This window comes from Thunnus albacares, chromosome 5, assembly GCF_914725855.1.
Source record: "Thunnus albacares chromosome 5, fThuAlb1.1, whole genome shotgun sequence".
In the NCBI taxonomy this organism is placed as follows: domain Eukaryota; kingdom Metazoa; phylum Chordata; class Actinopteri; order Scombriformes; family Scombridae; genus Thunnus; species Thunnus albacares.
The window spans coordinates 29,804,019-29,831,842 of NC_058110.1; the positions used below are offsets into that span (position 1 = coordinate 29,804,019).

The 27,824-nt window shown below is 41.1% G+C and overlaps 2 protein-coding genes and 1 pseudogene across 2 annotated transcripts; 2 read left to right on the forward strand and 1 right to left on the reverse strand.

Moving 5' to 3' along the window:
* Window positions 1–780: 780 nt before the first annotated feature.
* On the forward strand, window positions 781–1,921 carry LOC122982302 (P2Y purinoceptor 1-like). The gene has a single exon (XM_044351488.1). It carries the CDS (start codon window positions 938–940, stop codon window positions 1,919–1,921), a length of 984 nt encoding a protein of 327 aa, XP_044207423.1. The 5' UTR covers window positions 781–937.
* A 1,575-nt stretch (window positions 1,922–3,496) lies between these two features.
* Window positions 3,497–4,689, forward strand: LOC122982907 (P2Y purinoceptor 1-like). Its single transcript, XM_044352533.1, has one exon. The coding sequence runs from the start codon at window positions 3,515–3,517 to the stop codon at window positions 4,493–4,495; it is 981 nt and encodes a 326-aa protein (XP_044208468.1). The 5' UTR covers window positions 3,497–3,514; the 3' UTR covers window positions 4,496–4,689.
* A 786-nt stretch (window positions 4,690–5,475) lies between these two features.
* On the reverse strand, window positions 5,476–27,809 carry LOC122982303 (annotated as a pseudogene).
* Between the last annotated feature and the right edge of the window lie 15 nt (window positions 27,810–27,824).

A 27,824-nucleotide genomic window follows, 5' to 3' on the forward strand; every position in this document is an offset into this window, starting at 1 on the left:
ATCAAACATTTCTTGTTATATTACTGTATACTGATAACATATAAGAACAATACAATCAATTCACAGCTAAAATATAAACATGCTTTACCAAAGGAAGTGGTAAACCATACAAAACCCAACCAGACAGTGGAAACCTGACACCTCGTGTTACTCTAATAGCTTATCGACTAACACAGTGCCTGTCTTAGTTATGTTAAATAATGACTTTACTGAAAGTGAAAAATTATCATGTAGTCCTGCACTATAGAACTTCTGCTGACTACATGATACAGAAATAATTTCCAATATGTAGTGTGAAACTTTGTGTGGTCACTAGTAAGAACTGCAGCCTTTCTGATATAAAGTGGTGAAATGTAATGTGCTAAACATTTCCAACTAACTTTCTCAGGTTTAAGTAAAGATAGAGGAGGATAAATTGATATTTGCATATAGTTTGAATGATCAAGTTTGAATATAAATGAGATGAAATGAAATTATAGCTATGTTCCATTTAATGAATTTAAATATTTAATGCCCTCATGTTAGAAATGGTGCCACAGACATCGGCTACTAAACTAGAGTTAAACTTAAGTTTTCATTTATCAAAAGGTATTGTTAGAGGAGTCACAAAAATAAAGACAGACAAGTACATATTGTTATTGTAGTCTAAGATGTGACTTGGTTAGACCATGTACTCACTTTTTGTACTCACTTATTGTAGTCTAAGATGTGACTTGGTTTGACCATGTACTCACTTTCTATTTTTAGTTAAAAAAAAAAAAAAAAAGACAAACAAGTCAACCAATGACATTTTTAAGGTCCATTTCCTGTAAACTTGTAGGTGCAGAAACACATATCTAATATTCAGAGGCCAAGGCTTAAAACAGGAAGTCTTTTCTGAACTGCTGAACTGTTATTCTGTTTCACACACTCACCGAGGGAAGGAATTACACCAACAATGAATAACACAACTTGTCAACGTGTCAACTTTGACTTTCCAAGGAGATTCCTGCCTCCTGTTTTCATCTTAGTATTCATCGTTGGTCTGGTGGCTAATGGATGGGGACTGAAGTCTTTGCTGTACAACTGGAAGAAACTGGGGGACATCAATGTTTTTGTTCTGAACCTTGGTCTTGCAGATATTTTGTATCTGCTCACACTCCCATTTCTGATGGTGTACTACTTTAAGGAGGAGATTTGGATCTTTGGAGACACATTCTGCAAGATAACAAGATTCTGCTTCAACCTGAATTTACATGGCAGCATTGGATTCCTTACTTGTTTATGTGTGTACAGGTACCTGGCCATTGTCCATCCAATGAGAGCGAGGGGAAGATTAACTGTCACCCACTCTGTGGCTATTTCAGTCATGGTTTGGCTGGTGGTGAGTGTCCAAAGTCTTCCAGACATGTTCTACACCAAGACATCTGAAAAAAAGACTGAATGCTACGAAACCACCATTGATAAATATGTTGAGGATTACCTGAAATACAGCCTCAGATGTACACTTACTGGGTTTTGTATCCCATTCCTCATCACACTGGGCTGCTATGGACATGTGATTGTTGTTCTCTGCCGCAGAAATACCACTGACGAGGTACTGAAAAGGAGAAGTTTGAAGTTGTTGTTCATCTTGATTGTTCTCTTCTCTGTTTGTTACATCCCCGATCATGTGTTCAAGAACCTCAACCTCTGGTCAAGACTTCTGTCCAAACAGCATAAATGCCATGAATGGTCTAATGGAGTCTACATTGTTCGTCAGATAAGTCGCGGACTTGTGTGTCTGAACAGTGCTCTAAACCCTCTGGTTTATCTTCATGGAAATGAACATATTCCTGCTGAGCTCAGACAGCTGCTCCAGCGAGCTCGTCAGATGTTCAGACGTCCACCTCCAACAGACTCTGGTAGTGTGCCCATGAATCAAATAAAAGATGAAGAGTAATACATGATAAATATATTTTTCCAATAACATGTTAAGTATTGATATATATTTGTAAATGTTTCCAAAAGTAAAAATTATGTTTTTAATTCCATATTTGTCCCTTTAATTTTCATTGTCTCAGCAGTAGTAGTGTACTTTGAATTGCTTTGTTGCTGAAATGTGCTACATAAATAAACTTGCCTTGCCTAGTAGTTCTGTGTTTGCAATATGCAGCTTCTGTAACCACCAAACCATTGACTTTGCAACAGATTGCAAGAAAGATTTCATTCATGCTAATAGTAAAATTTGCACCATGTTTCAGCAAAGCATCTCTCACTCCCAGTCAGTCAACCCCACCGCCATCCTCCGCTGTATGTACGTGCACTTGCTCACATACAAACACACACAGAGGTTCCTGCTGCATTGTGGCTGCTGGCTAGTGAGAGCTATGCTGCTAGTGTGGCTAGAAATCTACAGAGAAACATTATCAACTCTCAAGATATTAGACCATTATTTTCAAAAGATGTATTCTGTAAGTCTCTTTATCCATGCTAAAGACATAATTTATAATTGCTATAGATTTGAAATAGGCCATTACCAATTAGTACAATATTTGGGTTGTCAAATTTGAACAATGTTTTTGGTTGGAGTGTATCCAAACCAAACACTGTTATTATTAAAAGGCTTATTACTGATTTACAAAGCTAAATTATTTGATCACCAGAAAATTTGAGATAATCAGAGGTACACTGCCATACAAATCAAACATTTCTTGTTATATTAATGTATACTGATAACATATAAGAACAATACAATCAACTCACATCTAAAATAGGAACATGCTTTACTGCAGGAAGTGGTAAACCTTACAAAACTTCCAGACAGTAGAAACCTGACACATCGTGTTACTCTAATAGCTTATCGACTAACACAGTGCCTGTCTTAGTTCTGTTAAATAATGACTTTGCTGAAAGTGAGTAAAATTATCATGTAATCATGTAGTCCTGCACTAAAGAACTTCTGCTGACTACATGATACAGAAATAATTTCCAATATGTAGTGTGAAACTTTGTGTGGTCACTAGTAAAAACTGCAGCCTTTCTGATATAAAGTGGTGAAATGTAATGTGCTAAACATTTCCAACTAACTTTCTCAGGTTTAAGTAAAGATAGGGGAGGATAAATTGATATTTGCATATAATTGTTGATCAGGGTTGAAGAGAAATGAAATTGTAGCTATTTTCTAATTAATGAATTTAAATATTTAATGCCCTCATGTTAGAAATGGTGCCACACACATAGGCTACTAAACTAGGGTTAAACTTCAGTTTTCATTTATCAAAAGGTATTGTTAGAGGAGTCACAAAAATAAAGACAGACAAGTACATATTAGCCTGTCATTGCAGTCTAAGCTGTGACTTGGTTTGAGCATGGACTCACTCTCTATTTTCAGTTTTAATAAAAAATAACCAACAAGTCAACCAATGAAATTTTGCAGGTGCAGAAACACATATCTAATATTCAGAGGCCAAGGCTTAAAACAGGAAGTCTTCTCAGTACTGTTGTACTATTATTCTGTTTCACACACTCACCGAGGGAAGGAATTACACCAACAATGAATAACACATCTTGTCAACGAATCAACTTTGACTTTCCAAGCAGATTCCTGCCAACTGTTTTCATCTTAGTATTCATTGTTGGTCTGGTAGCTAATGGATGGGGACTGAACTATTTGCTGCATAACTGGAAGAAACTTAAGATTATCAATGTTTTTGTTCTGAACCTTGGTCTTGCAGATATTTTGTATCTGCTCACACTCCCTTTTCTGATGGTGTACTATTTTATGAAGAGTACTTGGATCTTTGGAGATACATTCTGCAAGATAACAAGATTCTGCTTCAACCTGAATTTATATGGCAGCATTGGATTCCTTACTTGTATAAGTGTGTACAGGTACCTGGCCATTGTCCATCCAGTGAGAATGATGGGAAAATTCACTATTACCCACTCTGTGGCTATCTCAGTCATGGTTTGGCTGTTGGTGAGCGTTCAAAGTCTTCTGGACATCTTCTACATCAAGACATTTGGAAACAAACCTGGGAAATGCTATGATACCACCAATGATACATACGTTGAGGATTACCTGAAATACAGCCTCGGATGGACACTCACTGGGTTTTGTCTCCCATTCCTCATCACACTGGGCTGCTATGGACATGTGATTGTCATTCTCTGCCGCAAAAATACCATTGACAAGGTACAGAAACAGAGAAGTTTGAAGTTGTTGTTCATCTTGATTGTTCTCTTCATTGTTTGTTACATCCCTTATCATGTATTGAGAAACCTCAACCTCTGGTCAAGAGCTTTATTAAAACAGAAGAAATGCCGTGAATGGTCTAATAGAGTCTACATTGCTCGTCAGATAAGTCATGGACTTGTGTGTCTGAACAGTGCCCTCAACCCTCTGGTTTATCTTCATGGAAATGAAGATATTACTGCTCAGCTCAGACAGCTGCTCCAGCAAGCTCGTCAGATGTTCAGACATCCACCTCCAACAGACTCTGGTAGTGTGCCCATGAATCAAATCACAGATTAGGTATAATACATGAAAAATATGTTTTTCCAGGAACATGTTAAATATTAGTATATATTTGTAATTGTTTCTCAAAAGTAACAATTATGATTTTAATTCCATATTTGTCCCTTTAATTTTCATTGTCTCATCAGTTGTAATGTACTTTGAATTGCTTTGTTGCTGAAATGTGCTACATAAAGAAACTTGCCTTGCCTAGTAGTTCTGTGTTTGCAATATGCAGCTTATGTAACCACCAAACCTTTGACTTTACAACAGATTGCAAGTAAGATTTCATTCATGCTAATATATAAATTTGTGTGATTATACTGACACAATGTTTAGCATAAAAGACAGTTAACAATGAATAAAATAACAAAAGGTTAATCAAATTAGAATACTGTTTATATATGACCGTGCTGTTGTTGTCATCTGAGTATAATTCAGACTTGTATATGTGGATAATTGTGTTTATATATGCAGAAAAAAAAAATTAAAAATCACTTAAATAATAAATTCTCTAAATCTTCAAGTCTCAATATGTTATTATGATTATTCAAAAAGGCTTGCAGTGTTTTCTCTGAAGTAGGAACCACCAGAGGGAGACTCTTACTTTCTCATTTGTACTTTCTCACCCAAACTGTTTGCACACTTATGAATAATATCTTACATGATATGCATAACATCATGCAACTGTACTTTAAGTGCTAAAACTGCACTCCAAAAACTCTATTTCCAAGAAAGTGAGATAATCTTGTATTTTGACTTAAAATCTTGTCTGTCTTGTTTTGAGTTCAAATTATATTATACTGACTATGCAGGGGTGTTTGACTCAATTCAACTCAATACCACTTGCCTTGTCTTAATTTGCCATTTTTATCTTATTTGGGGTTATGTTTTTACTTAGATACAAGGGACATGTCTGTTTCATGACCTGCAGTATGCTTTGACACTTATTTTAAGCTCAGCAATTTAAACCTATACTCAGAATAATCAGTTGATTATCAGATGATCAGACGAAAATACTATAAACCAGAATAGCACATATTGTACACCTACAGCACATGTGGGGACAAACATTACTATGAAGTAATTAATCATTATTGGTCAAAAGTTTCATCAAAGGTGATATTTTCATAATGACCAATAAACAAGACTATAAGACTTAATTAGTACAAAACACAATGTATAGCAAAAGGTGATGGGAATGTTATTATTTTTGCAAGTATTTGCAGGTAAACCGAAGTATTGAAATTTTGACCTGATGATGGTGCTAGGTGAAAAGTCAGAGGATCACTAAAGTCAATGAGAGTCATCTTCTGGGGATCATGAATGTTTGTACCAAATTTTGTTCCAATCCATACAGCAGATGTTGAGATACTTCAATGGATAAGTGAAAACTTTGTGGTTCTGTAGGAAAAGTCAGAGGGTTACCAAAGTAATTGAGATTCTTCCTCTTGAGACCATGAATATCTAAACAGGTTTCATGGCAATCCATCCTATAGCTGGAAGTAATTTCACTCAAAACCAAAAAGGTCAACCACATTGTGGAGGAACAGTCAAACAAAAAAAAACAAAAAAACAAAGTCAAAGTCAAATTGAAAACAAAATTGAATTTAGAAAAAAAAAGAAGTCAGTACAATTTAACAAATTAAACTAAAGCACAAGAAATAAGATAAGCAAAAGAAAATAAAGAGAAAATAAATTAAACATAAGGAAGAAAATGAACCCTGAACCCGACCCAGAAGGAAGTCAATAGGAAGTCTGGGTTGGCGACCAAACATCAGAAAGAAGGGACACTTCCCGGTGACCTGGTGTGAGGTAGCATTATAGCAGAAAAGCACCTGTGGGAGGCAGGAAGCCCCGTCCCGTTTCCTTGATGACGGCAGAGTGCACAGCAGATTGTGGAGGGTCCGATTAAACCGCTCACATTGCCTATTCCCCGCAGGGTGGTAGGGGGTAGTGCGGGATTTCTCCACACCATACAGGCTACAGAGCTGGTGGATTAGCGCACTCTCAAAACTTCGGCCCTGGTCAGAGTGGACACGACCAGGAACACCAAATTTGAAAAACCACTCATTCAGCAAGACTTGTGCCACAGTAGCAGCCCGCTGATCTTGAGTTGGGACAGCTACAGTGTACTTGCTGAAGACGTCAGTCATCACCAAAATGTTTTCAAGCCCATTTTGGGATGGCTCCAACAGGGTGAAATCTAGCACCACAATTTCATTTGGCCTAGATGATAGTAGATGGCCCATATAGCTGTGTGACGCTGGCCCTGAATCTTTTGCAATCTGGCAGCGCTCACATTCCTGGACCCACTGTTTAATGTCCGAGCACAGTCCTGGCCAGTAGTAATGCTGTCGCACCAGCTCAGAGGTGCAATCGATGCCCTGGTGGAGCTGGTTAAGGGTCTCCTGCTCCAAGGTGGCAGGCAAGAGAAGATGGAGGGTTTCTTCCCCCCCATCTGAACGAAAGACACAATGGTAAAGAACCCCCCCTCGTTCAACCAAACGACCCCATTGGCGCAGAAGCGCCATGGTGGGATGGGAGAGTTGTCTCCTCTCCTCTGGGGTTGGGAGAGCCCGCTATCTCCAAAAACCCAAGACTTCCTTCAGAAGGGGATCAGCCTCCTGCAAGGCATGGATGTCTGAAGGTGAGTGGAATGGGAGGGCGGACACCACAGATTGTGTTACAGGCACCAGTGACTCTGAAAAAATGGCTTGCTGGTGATGAGACGGGACGGGAGTACCAGGCAAAGCCTGCTCAGCTATGCTGGAACCTGATACGTACTGCTGGGAGAGTGCATTGGCATTACCATTGCTACGGCCAGTCCTGTGCTTAAGCTCAAAGTCGAAAGCAGCAAGTTGGGCAGCCCACCGATGCTCAGTGGCCCTCAGTTTGGCAGATTGGAGATGACTCAGTGGATTGTTGCCAGTAAATACAACACATTTATGCCCCAACAGATACTCTCGAAATTTCTCGGTCATTGCTCACCTGAGGGCCAGAAATTTCAGTTTCATGGAACTGTAGTTGTTCATGTTGCGCTCAGAAGGCCGTAGACCACGGCTGGCATAAGCAATGGGCCTGACAACACCTTCTGTCTCCTGAGACAAGATCACCCCAAGACCACTGTGACTAGCATCAGAAGTCTGCATAGACCAACACAGGGGCTGACACCAACTTTGCTTTCAAGGCCTCAAAGCTTTCCTCACACTGGGGGGTCCATGCAGAACCAAGGTCCTGCTTTTGCCTGCATTTGGACGGGCTGCCTGCCAGCTGTGCCACCAACTTATGCAGAGGGCCTGCCAGCTTGGCAAAGCCCTCCACAAAGCGCCTATAATAGCTGGCAAATCCCAAAAAGGTACGCAGCTCAGTCACTTGCCGAGGGCGCTGCCACTTAGCCACCGCCTCAATCTTGGCAGGATCGGTGGACACGCCCTCACCTGCAATGATGTGGCCAAGGTAATTTGCCTTTTTCTGAAGGAAAGCACACTTTTCCAGTTTTGCCTTCAAGCCTTCGTTCTGTAGTCGAGCAAGAACCACTTTTAGTCTCTGCAAGTGCTGTGAGATCGAAGAGGAAAACACGATGATGTCATCAAGGTATAATAGCAAAGATTGGCACTGCTGGTCCCCAAACATCCTCTGCATTGACCGCTGAAAGGTGCTTGGGGCATTGCACAACCCGAATGGCATCCGGTTCCACTTGAAGAGACTAAAAGGGGTGCAGAAAGTGGTTTTTGGCTTGTCCTGCTCGGCCACTGGAACCTGGTTATACCCGCTGGCCAAATCCAGAGTGGAAAAGCAGCAGGCATCAGAAAGAGCATCAAGGCTCTCTTCGATCCGAGGTAAGGGAAAGGCATCCTTCCTCGTCTTGCTATTCAGAAGTCGATAGTCTATGCACATGTGTAGACTGCCATCCTTCTTCCGAACCAGCACAATCGGGGAGGCATGGGGACTACTGCTATTCCTGATGATCTGTGCCTCCAGAAGCTGGTTAATGTGGGACCTCTGCCAAACGGGCACATCATCAAGCAGAGGAATGTCATGCAAGATCAGGTTTGTACATCCCAGATCACTATCATGGGCTGCAAAGACCGAACTATACCTCTGCAGTAAGGATCGAACCTCTGTCTGCTCCTGTTCTGCCAAGGCTGACAAATCAACCGCATCCTCTCCACTCTACACTAAGGCACTGGCTGCCTGAGAAGAAGTGGTTGCAGTAGCAGACCTCACCTCCGTAACCCCGGTCGACTGACAACCTGGACGCAACAAAGAGCACCAAGGCTGGTGCGCGGGTAGAGGAAAGTGTGGTCCCGACATTGACCACTGGGATATAGACTGTCCCTTGGACAACCTGGACCAGACAAGGAGAAGCTAGCAGTCCAGCTGGCAGGCCACGCTCTGTGGCCTGCAAACTGCTCGGGACAAGTGCTTGGAACAAACCGCATGACCCCACCAGGTATGCGCACTGACCGTGCACCCCGAACCTTGGCGGTACCAAAAAGATCCTTTTGACACTGGGTGGTAGACTGGTGGCATCGCTGCAGAGCTTCAATGACTGGACCAGGAGCCTGAGCCACAGAAGGCAGGTTAAAGAGACCAAGCCCATGAGCACCAAAGAGCTCCTGATAGCAACGTCGGATGACGTTCATCCCCAGGATTCCAGGGACAGCAGAGGAGGACCCAGGTGGGTCCCTCACCAACAGAACGCCACAACGACGAAACACCTTACTGCACAGGCCACATCCAGCTCGAGATAACCAATGTAGGGGATGGCAAGACCATTAGCTGCCCGAAGCTGCAGCCAGTGACATGACTGGAGGCGACAGTCGAGGAACTATCGATAGTCCCTTCCTGTGAGCCTGTCGACTCCCCATCTGAGCTGTGGCTCAACAGCTCAGTGGGCATCAGTTTTCCAACTTACCAGAAGGACGAGAAGGTCAAGCCACATTAGGAGTGAAACCAGGACCAGAGCCAGATGAGGAGAACTCTGCACCCCACACTGCAGACCATACATAGACGGAAGAGAATGACTACACTCCCTAGCACCCCCAGGTAGCCCCTCTCGCTCCCACCTAATTGCTTCAGCTCTAACCTCCAGTAAGGTAGCAGTGGGCTGAGAACGCACCAACTGCTTTAGCTCTCTAAACTAAACTAAAGCACAAGAAATAAGATAAGCAAAAGAAAAAAAAGAGAAAATAAATTAAACATAAGGAAAAGTTAAAGAAAATGAACAAAAAGCTTAACCAAATTAATAAAGCAACAAACTATACACTCCTCTGGCTCAGGGTCGCTATGACACCAGTGGTCGATACATCATAAATGATGTGCAGTAGACCAAGTTACAGCGTAGCAGCAGCAGAGATTGCGTCGTAACAGCAGTCAAATGGAAGAGAACAGCAGCAACACCAGAACAGCAGCCCAGGCTGGAGGGCAGCAGGATGCCGCGGGATGCAGCCTGGACAGTAAATACCCACATAATGTTAATAGTTACTAACTACATCATGCAGAAAATGCAGAATAAAATACTCACCAGCAAGCAGAGGTGCAGCCTCTCAGGTACCAGGAGGAAAGTTTCTGTGACTGCCGCAGCCCAAACACGCTGACAGCAGCGATAAATTGCCCACACTTCCCCACACACCGCTTCGGAGCACAACAATCCTGCTGTGAGCTTCCAGCAGGCCAAGAGACAGGCTCCACTACAGCACAACAACAAGCAGAAATTAAGCTACCTATACAGGGCACGCTCCTACCAGAAAGCTGGACAAAAGCTCGCCTTACAGACACCGGAGGGAGGCCAAAGTCCAGCACAGCCCCGCTGCAAATACTAATGGCCCTCGTTCAGCCAGCAGCTCGTCACACAAAGACAGCAGCAAGGGAATGACAGTGCAGTGACTTAATCCCAACACCAGGCCGCAATTAGTTGAGTGCCTACAGGTATCAGTGGGCGGTACCGGGTGGAGAAGGAGGCAAGAGAAAAAAAAAACTCACAACCAACTGTGGAGGGATCACTCTGCCGCATATATAAAACCATGTTTTACACTTAAGCAGGTCATGTGAACGTCCACTGTCTCTTCAAACCTGTGTAAAGACTTTTAAAAAAATAAGTCTACTTTTAGAAATCACCACAGTTTCCAAGAATCTAGAGACCACATCCACTGTGGTGTGTCGTAAATATTTTTCTATTGTGCTTTTCTAATGATATGATAATGAGCAGTGGTTGTGAACAAGCAAGCAAATGGACAAAGCATGCACGCAAATCTTTTTTACCCACAGATTTATCTGTGATCTCAAATCTGCATGTGAAACAGCAATGCTTCAAACAGGAACATGGTTGGTCACGTTCTCTTCCACCTCTTACACTGAAAGGGTTTGAGCTAATTTCTTTCCAGAAGACAGAATGAATAACACATCTTGTCCTCATGTCAATTTTGTCTTTGAACACAGATTTCTGCCTCTTGTTTTTATCTCAGTATTCATCGTTGGTCTGGTAGCAAATGGATGAGGATTGAAGTCTTTGCTGCAGAAATGGAAAAAAAACTGGGACATGTCAATATTTTTGTTCTGAACCTTAGTCTTACAGATATTTTGTATTGTTTTAAAGAAACACCTTGAAGTTGTATCGTGTAACTTCACATTTGAAGTCACAAATTAAATGGCTGATTATTCACTGTTGAAAAGTACTTTGAATGAAGTTTTCTCCGTCTGCAGAGAGCAGAGTCGCAGCAGCACGCTGTACTGGGCCCTGTGGAAGGATGGCAGATTAGTCTGACTGACTGACTGACTGACTGACTGACTGACTGACTGACTGACTGACTGACTTCAGTGCTACCATTGGCCTGAAAATTGCAAGATTTCCCTCTGTTGAAATGTGGCTGGAACAGATTGCCACCCTGATTCTGCTGGAGAAGTTGACTGTTGGGATTGTTTGTCTTTTGCTATTGTGTGATTGGTGAAAGCAGACCCCATTCAAACTTTAAAACGTTCACAAAACTTTAATTTTCAAAGTTGTATTCTGTGTTGTGAAATACCACTGACAAGGTCAGGCACATGCACAGAGGGACCTCGAAGGGGGCTTGAGCACCTGCCCGTTTGGCCTCTTAGAGACAAAGTGTCCCTTTACTGGGGTGATTTTTTAAAATAAATAAATATATTCCTGTTGATCCTGCTACATCCAGTGTGACACAACAATATACTCAGTACCTCATGTTGTTTCTAGCTGACAGAGAATTTATATTGGTATATGTCACTGTTGATAGTTTACTGTGAGGTAAAGTGATTGTAGGTGACAGAACTCAGTAGCGCTAAGGTTCAAGGGGACTATTATTGTCATCGTACATCCCATGCAAAGCAGGTATGGATCAAGTGTGTGCATGTTAAATAAAAAATAACAATGTATGACATCGATACATTCTTGTCACATTATGACACGTTGAGATTAGAATTAAAGGTTCTGTCAGAAATTCCTTCTCACTAGTGACATCTGTGGCCATTAAATGAGCTGCAGTCAACACCCTGGTGCTCGCAGCACAAGACTATTGCAGGTGATGTCTTTTTCCTCACTGACACTTCTTATACTTATATAAAAGATCTCTAACGTTGTGTTTTGCACCATGTTTGAGCAAAGCATCTCTCACTCCCAATCAGTCAACCCCACCGCCATCCTCCGCTGTATGTACGTGCACTTGCTCACATACAAACACACACAGAGGTTCCTGCTGCGTTGTGGCTGCTGGCCAGTGAGAGCTATGCTGCTAGTGCGGCTAGAAATCTACAGAGAAACAGTCTCAACTCTCAAGATCTTAGACCATTATTTTTAAAAGATGTATTCTGTAACTCTCTTTATTCATGCTAAAGACATAATTTATAATTGCTATAGATTTGAAATAGGCCATTTCCAATTAGTACAATATTTGGGTTGTCAAATTTTGAACAACATTTTTGGTTGGAGTGTATCTAAACCAAACACTGTTATTATTAAAAGGCTTATTGCTGATTTACAAAGCTAAATGATTTGATCACCAGAAAATTTGAGATAATCAGAGGTGCACTGCCATACAAATCAAACATTTCTTGTTATATTACTGTATACTGATAACATATAAGAACAATACAATCAATTCACAGCTAAAATACAAACATGCTTTACCAAAGGAAGTGGTAAACCATACAAAACCCAACCAGACAGTGGAAACCTGACACCTCGTGTTACTCTAATAGCTTATCAACTAACACAGTGCCTGTCTTAGTTATGTTAAATAATGACTTTACTGAAAGTGAAAAATTATCATGTAGTCCTGCACTATAGAACTTCTGCTGACTACATGATACAGAAATAATTTCCAATATGTAGTGTGAAACTTTGTGTGGTCACTAGTAAGAACTGCAGCCTTTCTGATATAAAGTGGTGAAATGTAATGTGCTAAACATTTCCAACTAACTTTCTCAGGTTTAAGTAAAGATAGAGGAGGATAAATTGATATTTGCATATAGTTTGAATGATCAAGTTTGAATATAAATGAGATGAAATGAAATTATAGCTATGTTCCATTTAATGAATTTAAATATTTAATGCCCTCATGTTAGAAATGGTGCCACAGACATCGGCTACTAAACTAGAGTTAAACTTCAGTTTTCATTTATCAAAAGGTATTGTTAGAGGAGTCACAAAAATAAAGACAGACAAGTACATATTAGCCTGTTATTGTAGTCTAAGATGTGACTTGGTTTGACCATGTACTCACTCTCTATTTTTAGTTAAAAAAAAAAAAAAAAGACAAACAAGTCAACCAATGACATTTTTAAGGTCCATTTCCTGTAAACTTGTAGGTGCAGAAACACATATCTAATATTCAGAGGCCAAGGCTTAAAACAGGAAGTCTTTTCTGAACTGCTGAACTGTTATTCTGTTTCACACACTCACCGAGGGAAGGAATTACACCAACAATGAATAACACAACTTGTCAACGTATCAACTTTGACTTTCCAAGGAGATTCCTGCCTCCTGTTTTCATCTTAGTATTCATCGTTGGTCTGGTGGCTAATGGATGGGGACTGAAGTCTTTGCTGTACAACTGGAAGAAACTGGGGGACATCAATGTTTTTGTTCTGAACCTTGGTCTTGCAGATATTTTGTATCTGCTCACACTCCCATTTCTGATGGTGTACTATTTTAAGGAGAGAAAATGGATCTTTGGAGATGCATTCTGCAAGATAACAAGATTCTGCTTCAACCTGAATTTACATGGCAGCATTGGATTCCTTACTTGTATATGTGTGTACAGGTACCTGGCCATTGTCCATCCAATGAGAGCGAGGGGAAGATTAACTGTCACCCACTCTGTGGCTATTTCAGTCATGGTTTGGCTGTTGGTGAGTGTCCAAAGTCTTCCAGACATGTTCTACACCAAGACATCTGAAAAAAAGACTGAATGCTACGAAACCACCATTGATAAATATGTTGAGGATTACCTGAAATACAGCCTCAGATGTACACTTACTGGGTTTTGTATCCCATTCCTCATCACACTGGGCTGCTATGGACATGTGATTGTTGTTCTCTGCCGCAGAAATACCATTGACGAGGTACTGAAAAGGAGAAGTTTGAAGTTGTTGTTCATCTTGATTGTTCTCTTCTCTGTTTGTTACATCCCCGATCATGTGTTCAAGAACCTCAACCTCTGGTCAAGACTTCTGTCCAAACAGCATAAATGCCATGAATGGTCTAATGGAGTCTACATTGTTCGTCAGATAAGTCGCGGACTTGTGTGTCTGAACAGTGCTCTAAACCCTCTGGTTTATCTTCATGGAAATGAACATATTCCTGCTGAGCTCAGACAGCTGCTCCAGCGAGCTCGTCAGATGTTCAGACGTCCACCTCCAACAGACTCTGGTAGTGTGCCCATGAATCAAATAAAAGATGAAGAGTAATACATGATAAATATATTTTTCCAATAACATGTTAAGTATTGATATATATTTGTAAATGTTTCCAAAAGTAAAAATTATGTTTTTAATTCCATATTTGTCCCTTTAATTTTCATTGTCTCAGCAGTAGTAGTGTACTTTGAATTGCTTTGTTGCTGAAATGTGCTACATAAATAAACTTGCCTTGCCTAGTAGTTCTGTGTTTGCAATATGCAGCTTCTGTAACCACCAAACCATTGACTTTGCAACAGATTGCAAGAAAGATTTCATTCATGCTAATAGTTAAATTTGCACCATGTTTCAGCAAAGCATCTCTCACTCCCAATCAGTCAACCCCACCGCCATTCTCCGCTGTATGTACGTGCACTTGCTCACATACAAACACACACAGAGGTTCCTGCTGCATTGTGGCTGCTGGCTAGTGAGAGCTATGCTGCTAGTGTGGCTAGAAATCTACAGAGAAACATTATCAACTCTCAAGATATTAGACCATTATTTTCAAAAGACGTATTCTGTAACTCTCTTTATCCATGCTAAAGACATAATTTATAATTGCTATAGATTTGAAATAGGCCATTTCCAATTAGTACAATATTTGGGTTGTCAAATTTGAACAATGTTTTTGGTTGGAGTGTATCCAAACCAAACACTGTTATTATTAAAAGGCTTATTACTGATTTACAAAGCTAAATTATTTGATCACCAGAAAATTTGAGATAATCAGAGGTGCACTGCCATACAAATCAAACATTTCTTGTTATATTAATGTATACTGATAACATATAAGAACAATACAATCAACTCACAGCTAAAATAGGAACATGCTTTACTGCAGGAAGTGGTAAACCTTACAAAACTTCCTGACAGTAGAAACCTGACACATCGTGTTACTCTAATAGCTTATCGACTAACACAGTGCCTGTCTTAGTTCTGTTAAATAATGACTTTGCTGAAAGTGAGTAAAATTATCATGTAATCATGTAGTCCTGCACTAAAGAACTTCTGCTGACTACATGATACAGAAATAATTTCCAATATGTAGTGTGAAACTTTGTGTGGTCACTAGTAAAAACTGCAGCCTTTCTGATATAAAGTGGTGAAATGTAATGTGCTAAACATTTCCAAATAACTTTCTCAGGTTTAAGTAAAGATAGGGGAGGATAAATTGATATTTGCATATAATTGTTGATCAGGGTTGAAGAGAAATGAAATTGTAGCTATTTTCTAATTAATGAATTTAAATATTTAATGCCCTCATGTTAGAAATGGTGCCACACACATAGGCTACTAAACTAGAGTTAAACTTAAGTTTTCATTTATCAAAAGGTATTGTTAGAGGAGTCATAAAAATAAAGAGTCATTGCAGTCTAAGCTGTGACTTGGTTTGAGCATGGACTCACTCTCTATTTTCAGTTCTCAAAAAAGGCAAACGAGTCAACCAATGAAATTTTGCAGGTGCATAAACACATATCTAATATTCAGAGGCCAAGGCTTAAAACAGCAGTCTTTTCTGAACTGCTGAACTGTTATTCTGTTTCACACACTCACCGAGGGAAGGAATTACACCAACAATGAATAACACATCTTGTCAGCGAATCAACTTTGACTTTCCAAGCAGATTTCTGCCAACTGTTTTCATCTTAGTATTCATTGTTGGTCTGGTGGATAATGGATGGGGACTGAACTATTTGCTGCATAACTGGAAGAAACTTAAGATTATCAATGTTTTTGTTCTGAACCTTCAAAGTCTTCCGGACATGTTCTACATCAAGACATTTGGAAACAGGCCTGGGAAATGCTACGATACCACCGATAAGACATATGTTGAGGATTACCTGAAATACAGCCTCGGATGGACACTCACTGGGTTTTGTCTCCCATTCCTCATCACACTGGGCTGCTATGGACATGTGATTGTCATTCTCTGCCGCAAAAATACCATTGACAAGGTACAGAAACAGAGAAGTTTGAAGTTGTTGTTCATCTTGATTGTTCTCTTCATTGTTTGTTACATCCCCTATCATGTATTGAGAAACCTCAACCTCTGGTCAAGAGCTTTATTAAAACAGAAGAAATGCTGTGAATGGTCTAATAGAGTCTACATTGCTCGTCAGATAAGTCGTGGACTTGTGTGTCTGAACAGTGCCCTCAACCCTCTGGTTTATCTTCATGGAAATGAAGATATTACTGCTCAGCTCAGACAGCTGCTCCAGCGAGCTCGTCAGATGTTCAGACATCCACCTCCAACAGACTCTGGTAGTGTGCCCATGAATCAAATCACAGATTAGGTATAATACATGAAAAATATGTTTTTCCAGGAACATGTTAAATATTAGTATATATTTGTAATTGTTTCTCAAAAGTAACAATTATGATTTTAATTCCATATTTGTCCCTTTAATTTTCATTGTCTCATCAGTTGTAATGTACTTTGAATTGCTTTGTTGCTGAAATGTGCTACATAAATAAACTTGCCTTGCCTAGTAGTTCTGTGTTTGCAATACGCAGCTTATGTAACCACCAAACCTTTGACTTTACAACAGATTGCAAGTAAGATTTCATTCATGCTAATATATAAATTTGTGTGATTATACTGACACAATGTTTAGCATAAAAGACAGTTAACAATGAATAAAATAACAAAAGGTTAATCAAATTAGAATACTGTTTATATATGACCGTGCTGTTGTTGTCATCTGAGTATAATTCAGACTTGTATATGTGGAAAATTGTGTTTATATATGCAGAAAAAAAAAATTAAAAATCACTGAAATAATAAATTCTCTAAATCTTCAAGTCTCAATATGTTATTATGATTATTCAAAAAGGCTTGCAGTGTTTTCTCTGAAGTAGGAACCACCAGAGGGAGACTCTTACTTTCTAATTTGTACTTTCTCACCCAAACTGTTTGCACACTTATGAATAAAATCTTACATGATATGCATAACATCATACAACTGTACTTTAAGTGCTAAAACTGCACTCCAAAAACTCTATTTCCAAGAAAGTGAGATAATCTTGTATTTTGACTTAAAATCTTGTCTGTCTTGTTTTGAGTTCAAATTATATTATACTGACTATGCAGGGGTGTTTGACTCAATTCAACTCAATACCACTTGCCTTGTCTTAATTTGCCATTTTTATCTTATTTGGGGTTATGTTTTTACTTAGATACAAGGGACATGTCTGTTTCATGACCTGCAGTATGCTTTGACACTTATTTTAAGCTCAGCAATTTAAACCTATACTCAGAATAATCAGTTGATTATCAGATGATCAGATGAAAATACTATAAACCAGAATAGCACATATTGTACACCTACAGCACATGTGGGGACAAACATTACTATGAAGTAATTAATCATTATTGGTCAAAAGTTTCATCAAAGGTGATATTTTCATAATGACCAATAAATAAGACTATAAGACTTAATTAGTACAAAACACAATGTATAGCAAAAGGTGATGGGAATGTTATTATTTTTGCAAGTATTTGCAGGTAAACCGAAGTATTGAAATTTTGACCTGATGATGGTGCTAGGTGAAAAGTCAGAGGATCACTAAAGTCAATGAGAGTCATCTTCTGGGGATCATGAATGTTTGTACCAAATTTTGTTCCAATCCGTACAGCAGATGTTGAGATACTTCAATGGATAAGTGCAAACTTTGTGGTTCTGTAGGAAAAGTCAGAGGGTTACCAAAGTAATTGAGATTCTTCCTCTTGAGACCATGAATATCTAAACAGGTTTCATGGCAATCCATCCTATAGCTGGAAGTAATTTCACTCAAAACCAAAAAGGTCAACCACATTGTGGAGGAACAGTCAAACAAAAAAAAAACAAAAAAACAAAGTCAAAGTCAAATTGAAAACAAAATTGAATTTAGAAAAAAAAAGAAGTCAGTACAATTTAACAAATTAAACTAAAGCACAAGAAATAAGATAAGCAAAAGAAAATAAAGAGAAAATAAATTAAACATAAGGAAGAAAATGAACCCTGAACCCGACCCAGAAGGAAGTCAATAGGAAGTCTGGGTTGGCGACCAAACATCAGAAAGAAGGGACACTTCCCGGTGACCTGGTGTGAGGTAGCATTATAGCAGAAAAGCACCTGTGGGAGGCAGGAAGCCCCGTCCCGTTTCCTTGATGACGGCAGAGTGCACAGCAGATTGTGGAGGGTCCGATTAAACCGCTCACATTGCCTATTCCCCGCAGGGTGGTAGGGGGTAGTGCGGGATTTCTCCACACCATACAGGCTACAGAGCTGGTGGATTAGCGCACTCTCAAAACTTCGGCCCTGGTCAGAGTGGACACGACCAGGAACACCAAATTTGAAAAACCACTCATTCAGCAAGACTTGTGCCACAGTAGCAGCCCGCTGATCTTGAGTTGGGACAGCTACAGTGTACTTGCTGAAGACGTCAGTCATCACCAAAATGTTTTCAAGCCCATTTTGGGATGGCTCCAACAGGGTGAAATCTAGCACCACAATTTCATTTGGCCTAGATGATAGTAGATGGCCCATATAGCTGTGTGACGCTGGCCCTGAATCTTTTGCAATCTGGCAGCGCTCACATTCCTGGACCCACTGTTTAATGTCCGAGCACAGTCCTGGCCAGTAGTAATGCTGTCGCACCAGCTCAGAGGTGCAATCGATGCCCTGGTGGAGCTGGTTAAGGGTCTCCTGCTTCAAAGTGGCAGGCAAGAGAAGATGGAGGGTTTCTTCCCCCCCATCTGAACGAAAGACACAACGGTAAAGAACCCCCCCTCGTTCAACCAAACGACCCCATTGGCGCAGAAGCGCCAAGGTGGGATGGGAGAGTTGTCTCCTCTCCTCTGGGGTTGGGAGAGCCCGCTATCTCCAAAAACCCAAGACTTCCTTCAGAAGGGGATCAGCCTCCTGCAAGGCATGGATGTCTGAAGGTGAGTGGAATGGGAGGGCGGACACCACAGATTGTGTTACAGGCACCAGTGACTCTGAAAAAATGGCTTGCTGGTGATGAGACGGGATGGGAGTACCAGGCAAAGCCTGCTCAGCTATGCTGGAACCTGATACGTACTGCTGGGAGAGTGCATCGGCATTACCATTGCTACGGCCAGTCCTGTGCTTAAGCTCAAAGTCGAAAGCAGCAAGTTGGGCAGCCCACCGATGCTCAGTGGCCCTCAGTTTGGCAGATTGGAGATGACTCAGTGGATTGTTGTCAGTAAATACAACACATTTATGCACCAACAGATACTCTCGAAATTTCTCGGTCATTGCTCACCTGAGGGCCAGAAATTTCAGTTTCATGGAACTGTAGTTGTTCATGTTGCGCTCAGAAGGCCATAGACCACGGCTGGCATAAGCAATGGGCCTGACAACACCTTCTGTCTCCTGAGACAAGATCACCCCAAGACCACTGTGACTAGCATCAGAAGTCTGCATAGACCAACACAGGGGCTGACACCAACTTTGCTTTCAAGGCCTCAAAGCTTTCCTCACACTGGGGGGTCCATGCAGAACCAAGGTCCTGCTTTTGCCTGCATTTGGACGGGCTGCCTGCCAGCTGTGCCACCAACTTATGCAGAGGGCCTGCCAGCTTGGCAAAGCCCTCCACAAAGCGCCTATAATAGCTGGCAAATCCCAAAAAGGTACGCAGCTCAGTCACTTGCCGAGGGCGCTGCCACTTAGCCACCGCCTCAATCTTGGCAGGATCGGTGGACACGCCCTCACCTGCAATGATGTGGCCAAGGTAATTTGCCTTTTTCTGAAGGAAAGCACACTTTTCCAGTTTTGCCTTCAAGCCTTCGTTCTGTAGTCGAGCAAGAACCACTTTTAGTCTCTGCAAGTGCTGTGAGATCGAAGAGGAAAACACGATGATGTCATCAAGGTATAATAGCAAAGATTGGCACTGCTGGTCCCCAAACATCCTCTGCATTGACCGCTGAAAGGTGCTTGGGGCATTGCACAACCCGAATGGCATCCGGTTCCACTTGAAGAGACTAAAAGGGGTGCAGAAAGTGGTTTTTGGCTTGTCCTGCTCGGCCACTGGAACCTGGTTATACCCGCTGGCCAAATCCAGAGTGGAAAAGCAGCAGGCATCAGAAAGAGCATCAAGGCTCTCTTCGATCCGAGGTAAGGGAAAGGCATCCTTCCTCGTCTTGCTATTCAGAAGTCGATAGTCTATGCACATGTGTAGACTGCCATCCTTCTTCCGAACCAGCACAATCGGGGAGGCATGGGGACTACTGCTATTCCTGATGATCTGTGCCTCCAGAAGCTGGTTAATGTGGGACCTCTGCCAAACGGGCACATCATCAAGCAGAGGAATGTCATGCGAGATCAGGTTTGTACATCCCAGATCACTATCATGGGCTGCAAAGACCGAACTATACCTCTGCAGTAAGGATCGAACCTCTGTCTGCTCCTGTTCTGCCAAGGCTGACAAATCAACCGCATCCTCTCCACTCTACACTAAGGCACTGGCTGCCTGAGAAGAAGTGGTTGCAGTAGCAGACCTCACCTCCGTAACCCCGGTCGACTGACAACCTAGACGCAACAAAGAGCACCAAGGCTGGTGCGCGGGTAGAGGAAAGTGTGGTCCCGACATTGACCACTGGGATATAGACTGTCCCTTGGACAACCTGGACCAGACAAGGAGAAGCTAGCAGTCCAGCTGGCAGGCCACGCTCTGTGGCCTGCAAACTGCTCGGGACAAGTGCTTGGAACAAACCGCATGACCCCACCAGGTATGCGCACTGACCGTGCACCCCGAACCTTGGCGGTACCAAAAAGATCCTTTTGACACTGGGTGGTAGACTGGTGGCATCGCTGCAGAGCTTCAATGACTGGATCAGGAGCCTGAGCCACAGAAGGCAGGTTAAAGAGACCAAGCCCATGAGCACCAAAGAGCTCCTGATAGCAACGTCGGATGACGTTCATCCCCAGGATTCCAGGGACAGCAGAGGAGGACCCAGGTGGGTCCCTCACCAACAGAACGCCACAACGACGAAACACCTTACTGCACAGGCCACATCCAGCTCGAGATAACCAATGTAGGGGATGGCAAGACCATTAGCTGCCCGAAGCTGCAGCCAGTGACATGACTGGAGGCGACAGTCGACGAACTATCGATAGTCCCTTCCTGTGAGCCTGTCGACTCCCCATCTGAGCTGTGGCTCAACAGCTCAGTGGGCATCAGTTTTCCAACTTACCAGAAGGACGAGAAGGTCAAGCCACATTAGGAGTGAAACCAGGACCAGAGCCAGATGAGGAGAACTCTGCACCCCACACTGCAGACCATACATAGACGGAAGAGAATGACTACACTCCCTAGCACCCCCAGGTAGCCCCTCTCGCTCCCACCTAATTGCTTCAGCTCTAACCTCCAGTAAGGTAGCAGTGGGCTGACGACGCACCAACTGCTTTAGCTCTCTAAACTAAACTAAAGCACAAGAAATAAGATAAGCAAAAGAAAAAAAAGAGAAAATAAATTAAACATAAGGAAAAGTTAAAGAAAATGAACAAAAAGCTTAACCAAATTAATAAAGCAACAAACTATACACTCCTCTGGCTCAGGGTCGCTATGACACCAGTGGTCGATACATCATAAATGATGTGCAGTAGACCAAGTTACAGCGTAGCAGCAGCAGAGATTGCGTTGTAACAGCAGTCAAATGGAAGAGAACAGCAGCAACACCAGAACAGCAGCCCAGGCTGGAGGGCAGCAGGATGCCGTGGGATGCAGCCTGGACAGTAAATACCCACATAATGTTAATAGTTACTAACTACATCATGCAGAAAATGCAGAATAAAATACTCACCAGCAAGCAGAGGTGCAGCCTCTCAGGTACCAGGAGGAGAGTTTCTGTGACTGCCGCAGCCCAAACACGCTGACAGCAGCGATAAATTGCCCACACTTCCCCACACACCGGTTCGGAGCACAACAATCCTGCTGTGAGCTTCCAGCAGGCCAAGAGACAGGCTCCACTACAGCACAACAACAAGCAGAAATTAAGCTACCTATACAGGGCACGCTCCTACCAGAAAGCTGGACAAAAGCTCGCCTTACAGACACCGGAGGGAGGCCAAAGTCCAGCGCAGCCCCGCTGCAAAAACTAATGGCCCTCGTTCAGCCAGCAGCTTGTCACACAAAGACAGCAGCAAGGGAATGACAGTGCAGTGACTTAATCCCAACACCGGGCCGCAATTAGTTGAGTGCCTACAGGTATCAGTGGGCGGTACCGGGTGGAGAAAGAGGCAAGAGAAAAAAAAAACTCCCAACCAACTGTGGAGGGATCACTCTGCCGCATATATAAAACCATGTTTTACACTTAAGCAGGTCATGTGAACGTCCACTGTCTCTTCAAACCTGTGTAAAGACTTTTAAAAAAATAAGTCTACTTTTAGAAATCACCAGTTTCCAAAAATCTAGAGACCACATCCACTGTGGTGTGTCGTAAATATTTTTCTATTGTGCTTTTCTAATGATATGATAATGAGCAGTGGTTGTGAACAAGCAAGCAAATGGACAAAGCATGCACGCACATCTTTTTTACCCACAGATTTATCTGTGATCTCAAATCTGCATGTGAAACAGCAATGCTTCAAACAGGAACATGGTTGGTCACGTTCTCTTCCACCTCTTATAAGGAAAGGGTTTGAGCTAATTTCTTTCCAGAAGACAGAATGAATAACACATCTTGTCCTCGTGTCAATTTTGTCTTTGAACACAGATTTCTGCCTCTTGTTTTTATCTCAGTATTCATCGTTGGTCTGGTAGCTAATGGATGAGGATTGAAGTCTTTGCTGCAGAAATGAAAAAAAAACTGGGACATGTCAATATTTTTGTTCTGAACCTTAGTCTTACAGATATTTTGTATTGTTTTAAAGAAACACGTTGAAGTTGTATCGTGTAACTTCACATTTGAAGTCACAAATTAAATGGCTGATTATTCACTGTTGAAAAGTACTTTGAATGAAGTTTTCTCCGTCTGCAGAGAGCAGAGTCGCAGCAGCACGCTGTACTGGGCCCTGTGGAAGGATGGCAGATTAGTCTGACTGACTGACTGACTGACTGACTGACTGACTGACTGACTTCAGTGCTACCATTGGCCTGAAAATTGCAAGATTTCCCTCTGTTGAAATGTGGCTGGAACGGATTGCCGCCCTGATGCTGCTGGAGAAGTTGACTTTGTTGGGATTGTTTGTCTTTTGCTATTGTGTGATTGGTGAAAGCAGACCCCATTCAAACTTTAAAATGTTCACAAAACTCTAATTTTCAAAGTTGTATTCTGTGTTGTGAAATACCACTGACAAGGTCAGGCACATGCACAGAGGGACCTCAAAGGGGGCTTGAGCACCTGCCCGTTTGGCCTATTTGAGACAAAGTGTCCCTTTACTGGGGTGATTTTTTAAAATAAATAAATATATTCCTGTTGATCCTGCTACATCCAGCGTGACACAACAATATACTCAGTACCTCATGTTGTGTCTGAATGTAGCTGACAGAGAATTTATATTGGTATATGTTAGTGTTGATAGTTTACTGTGAGGTAAAGTGATTTTAGGTGACGGATCTCAGTAGCACTAAGGTTCAAGGGGACTATTATTGTCATCGCACATCCCATGCAAAGCAGGTATGGATCTGTGTGCATGTTAAATAAAAAATAACAATGTATGACATCCATACATTCTTGTCACATTATGACACGTTGAGATTAGAATTAAAGTTTCTGTCAGAAATTCCCTCTCACTAGTGACATCTGTGGCCATTAAATGAGCTGCAGTGAACACCCTGGTGCTCGTGGCACAAGACTATTGCAGGTGATGTCTTTTTCTTCACTTACACCTCTTATAATTATATAAAAGATCTCTAACGTTGTGTTTTGTACCATGTTTGTACTATCTCTCACTCCCAATCAGTCAACCCCACCGCCATCCTCTGCTGTATGTACGTGCACTTGCTTACCTACAAACACACAGTTTGTATGTGTAGAGAAAACAGTTTGTAGAGAAACAGTTTCAACTCTCAAGATCTTAGACCATTATTTTTAAAAGATGTATTTTGTAACTCTCTTCATTCATGCCAAAGACATCATTTATAATTGCTAAAGATCTGAAATAGGCCATTTCCAAATAGTACAATATTTGGGTTGTCAATTTTTGAAAAATGTTTTTGGTTGGAGTGTATCCAAACCAAACACTGTTATTATTAAAAGGCTTATTACTGATTTACAAAGCTAAATGATTTGATCACCAGAAAATAAAGCTATTAATGACAACATTTGAGATAATCAGAGGTACACTTCCACACAAATCAAACATTTCTTGTTATATTACTGTATACTGATAATATATAAGAACAATACAATCAACTCACAGCTAAAATACAAACATGCTTTACTGCAGGAAGCGGTAAACCATACAAAACCCAACCAGACAGTAGAAACCTGTAACCTCATGTTACTCTTATAGCTTATCGACTAACACAGTACCTGTCTTTGTTTTAAAAAAAAACCAAGAGTCAACCAATGACATTTTTAGGGTCCATTTCCTGTAAACTCACAGGTGCAGAGACACATATCTAATATTCAGAGGCCAAGGCTTAGAACAGGACGTCTTTTCTGAACTGCTGTATTGTTATTCTGTTTCACACACTCACCGAGGGAAGGAATTACACCAACAATGAATAACACAACTTGTCAACGTATCAGCTTTGACTTTACAAGCAGATTCCTGCCTCCTGTTTTCATCTTAGTATTCATCGTTGGTCTGGTGGCTAATGGATGGGGATTGAAGTCTTTGTTGCACAACTGGAAGAAACTTAAGATCATCAATGTTTTTTTTCTGAACCTTGGTCTTGCAGATATTTTGTATCTGCTCACACTCCCATTTCTGATGGTGTACTATTTTATGAAGAGTACTTGGATCTTTGGAGATGCATTCTGCAAGATATCAAGATTCTGCTTCAACCTGAATTTATATGGCAGCATTTGGTTCCTTACCTGTATAAGTGTGTACAGGTACCTGGCCATTGTCCACCCAGTGAGAATGATGGGAAGATTAACTGTCACCCACTCTGTGGCTATTTCAGTCATGGTTTGGCTGTTGGTGAGCGTTCAAAGTCTTCCGGACATCTTCTACACCAAGACATCTGAAAACAAGCCTAAATGCTACGATACCACCCATAAGACATACGTTGAGGATTACCTGAAATACAGCTTTGGATGGACACTTACTGGGTTTTGTCTCCCATTCCTCATCACACTGGGCTGCTATGGACATGTGATTGTCATTCTCTGCTGCAAAAATACCACTGACAAGGTACTGAAAAAGAGATGCTTGAGATTATTGCTCATCTTGATTGTTCTCTTCTCTGTTTGTTACATCCCCTATCATGTGTTGAGGAATCTCAACCTCTGGTCAAGAGTTTTATTAGAACAGAAGAAATGCCGTGAATGGTCTAATAGAGTCTACATTGTTCATCAGATAAGTCGTGGACTTGTGTGTCTGAACAGTGCTCTCAACCCTCTGGTTTATCTGCATGGAAATGAAGATATTCGTTCTCAGCTCAGACAGCTGCTCCAGCGAGCTCGTCAGATATTCAGACGTCCACCTCCAACAGACTCTGGTAGCGTGCCCATGAATCAAATCACAGATGAAGTTTAATACATGAAAAATGGGTTTTTCAGTTACATATTAGACATTAGTATATATTTGTAAATATTTCTCAAAAATAATAATGTTTTTAATTTCATATTTGACCTAATTTTCATTGTCTCATCAGTTGTAGTGTCATTGAATTGCTTTGATGCTGAAATGTGCTACATAAATAAACTTTGAGTTTGCAACAGATTGCAAGTAAGATTTCATTCATGCTAATATTTAAATTTGTGTGATTATACTGAAACAATATTTAGCATAAAAGACAGTTAACAATGAATAAAATAACAAAAGGTTAATCAAATTAGAATGACCATACTGTTGTTGTCATCTGAGTATAATTCAGACTTGTATATGTAGAAAATTGTGTTTATATATGCAGGAAAAAAAATTAAGAATCACTGAAATAATACATTCTCTGAATCTTCAAGTCTCAATATGTTATTATGATTGTTCAGAAAGGCTTGCAGCATTTTCTCTGAAGTAGGAACCACCAGAGGGAGACTCTTACTTTCTCATTTGTGTGGGTGAAAAACTGAATCACCCAAACTGTTTGCACACTTATGAATAACATCTTACATGATATGCATAACATCATACAACTGTACTTTAAGTGCTAGACCTGCACTCCAAAAACTCTATTTCCAAGAAAGTGAGATAATCTTGTATTTTGATTTGAAACGTTCAACCTTAAAATATTGTTATATCATGGCACTAACTATATAAAACCATGTTTTACACTTAAGCAGGTCATGTGAACGTCCACTGTCTGTTCACTCCTGTGTAAAGATTTTCAAAAGATATGTCTACTTTTAGAAATCACCACAGTTTCCAAGAATCTAGAGACCACATCCACTGTGGTATATTGTAAAAAAAATTCTATTGTGCTTTTCAAATGATATGATAATGAGCAGTGGTTGTGAACAAGCAAGCAAATAGACAAAGCATGCACACATGTCTTGTGAAATTTTGCCCACAGATTTATCTGTGACCTCAAATCTGCATGTGAAACAGCAATGCTTCAAACAGGAACATGGTTGGTCACGTTCTCTTCCCCTTCTTATAAGGAAAGGGTTTGAACTCATTTCTTTTCAGAAGACAAAATGAATTACACATCTTGTCCTCATGTCAATTTTGTCTTTGAACACAGATTCCTGCCTCCTGTTTTCATCTCAGTATTCATTGTTGGTCTGGTAGCTAATGGATGAGGATTGAAGTCTTTGCTGCATAAATGGAAAAAACTGGGACATGTCAATGTTTTTGTTCTGAACCTTGGTCTTGCTGATATTTTGTATCTGCTCACACTCCCGTTTCTGATGGTGTACTATTTTATGAAGAGTAAACGGATGGGGATGATGAGCTCCATGCTTTGTTTTTCTTATGACTTTCTGATTTCGTACAAATGTTTAGCATCTTCATTTAAAATGTTAATAAAGTGAGACATGGTTTGAAAGAAACACCTTGAAGTTGTATCATGTGTCTTAACTTTTACAATTGAAATGGCCGATTACTCACTGTTGTAAATACTGTGAATGAGGTTTTTTCCGTCTGTAGAGAGAAGAGTCACAGCAACACGCTGCACTGGGCCCTGTGGAAGGATGGAAGGTTAGTCTGACTGACTGACTGTCTGACTGATGGAGTCACTGTCTGATTGACTCATTGTCTGACTGACTGAAAATTGCAAGATTTCCCTCTGCTGAAATGTGGCTGGAACAGATTGCCGCCCTGATGCCGCTGGAGAAGTTGACTTGGGATTTGGGAACCATTACGCTTATTTTATT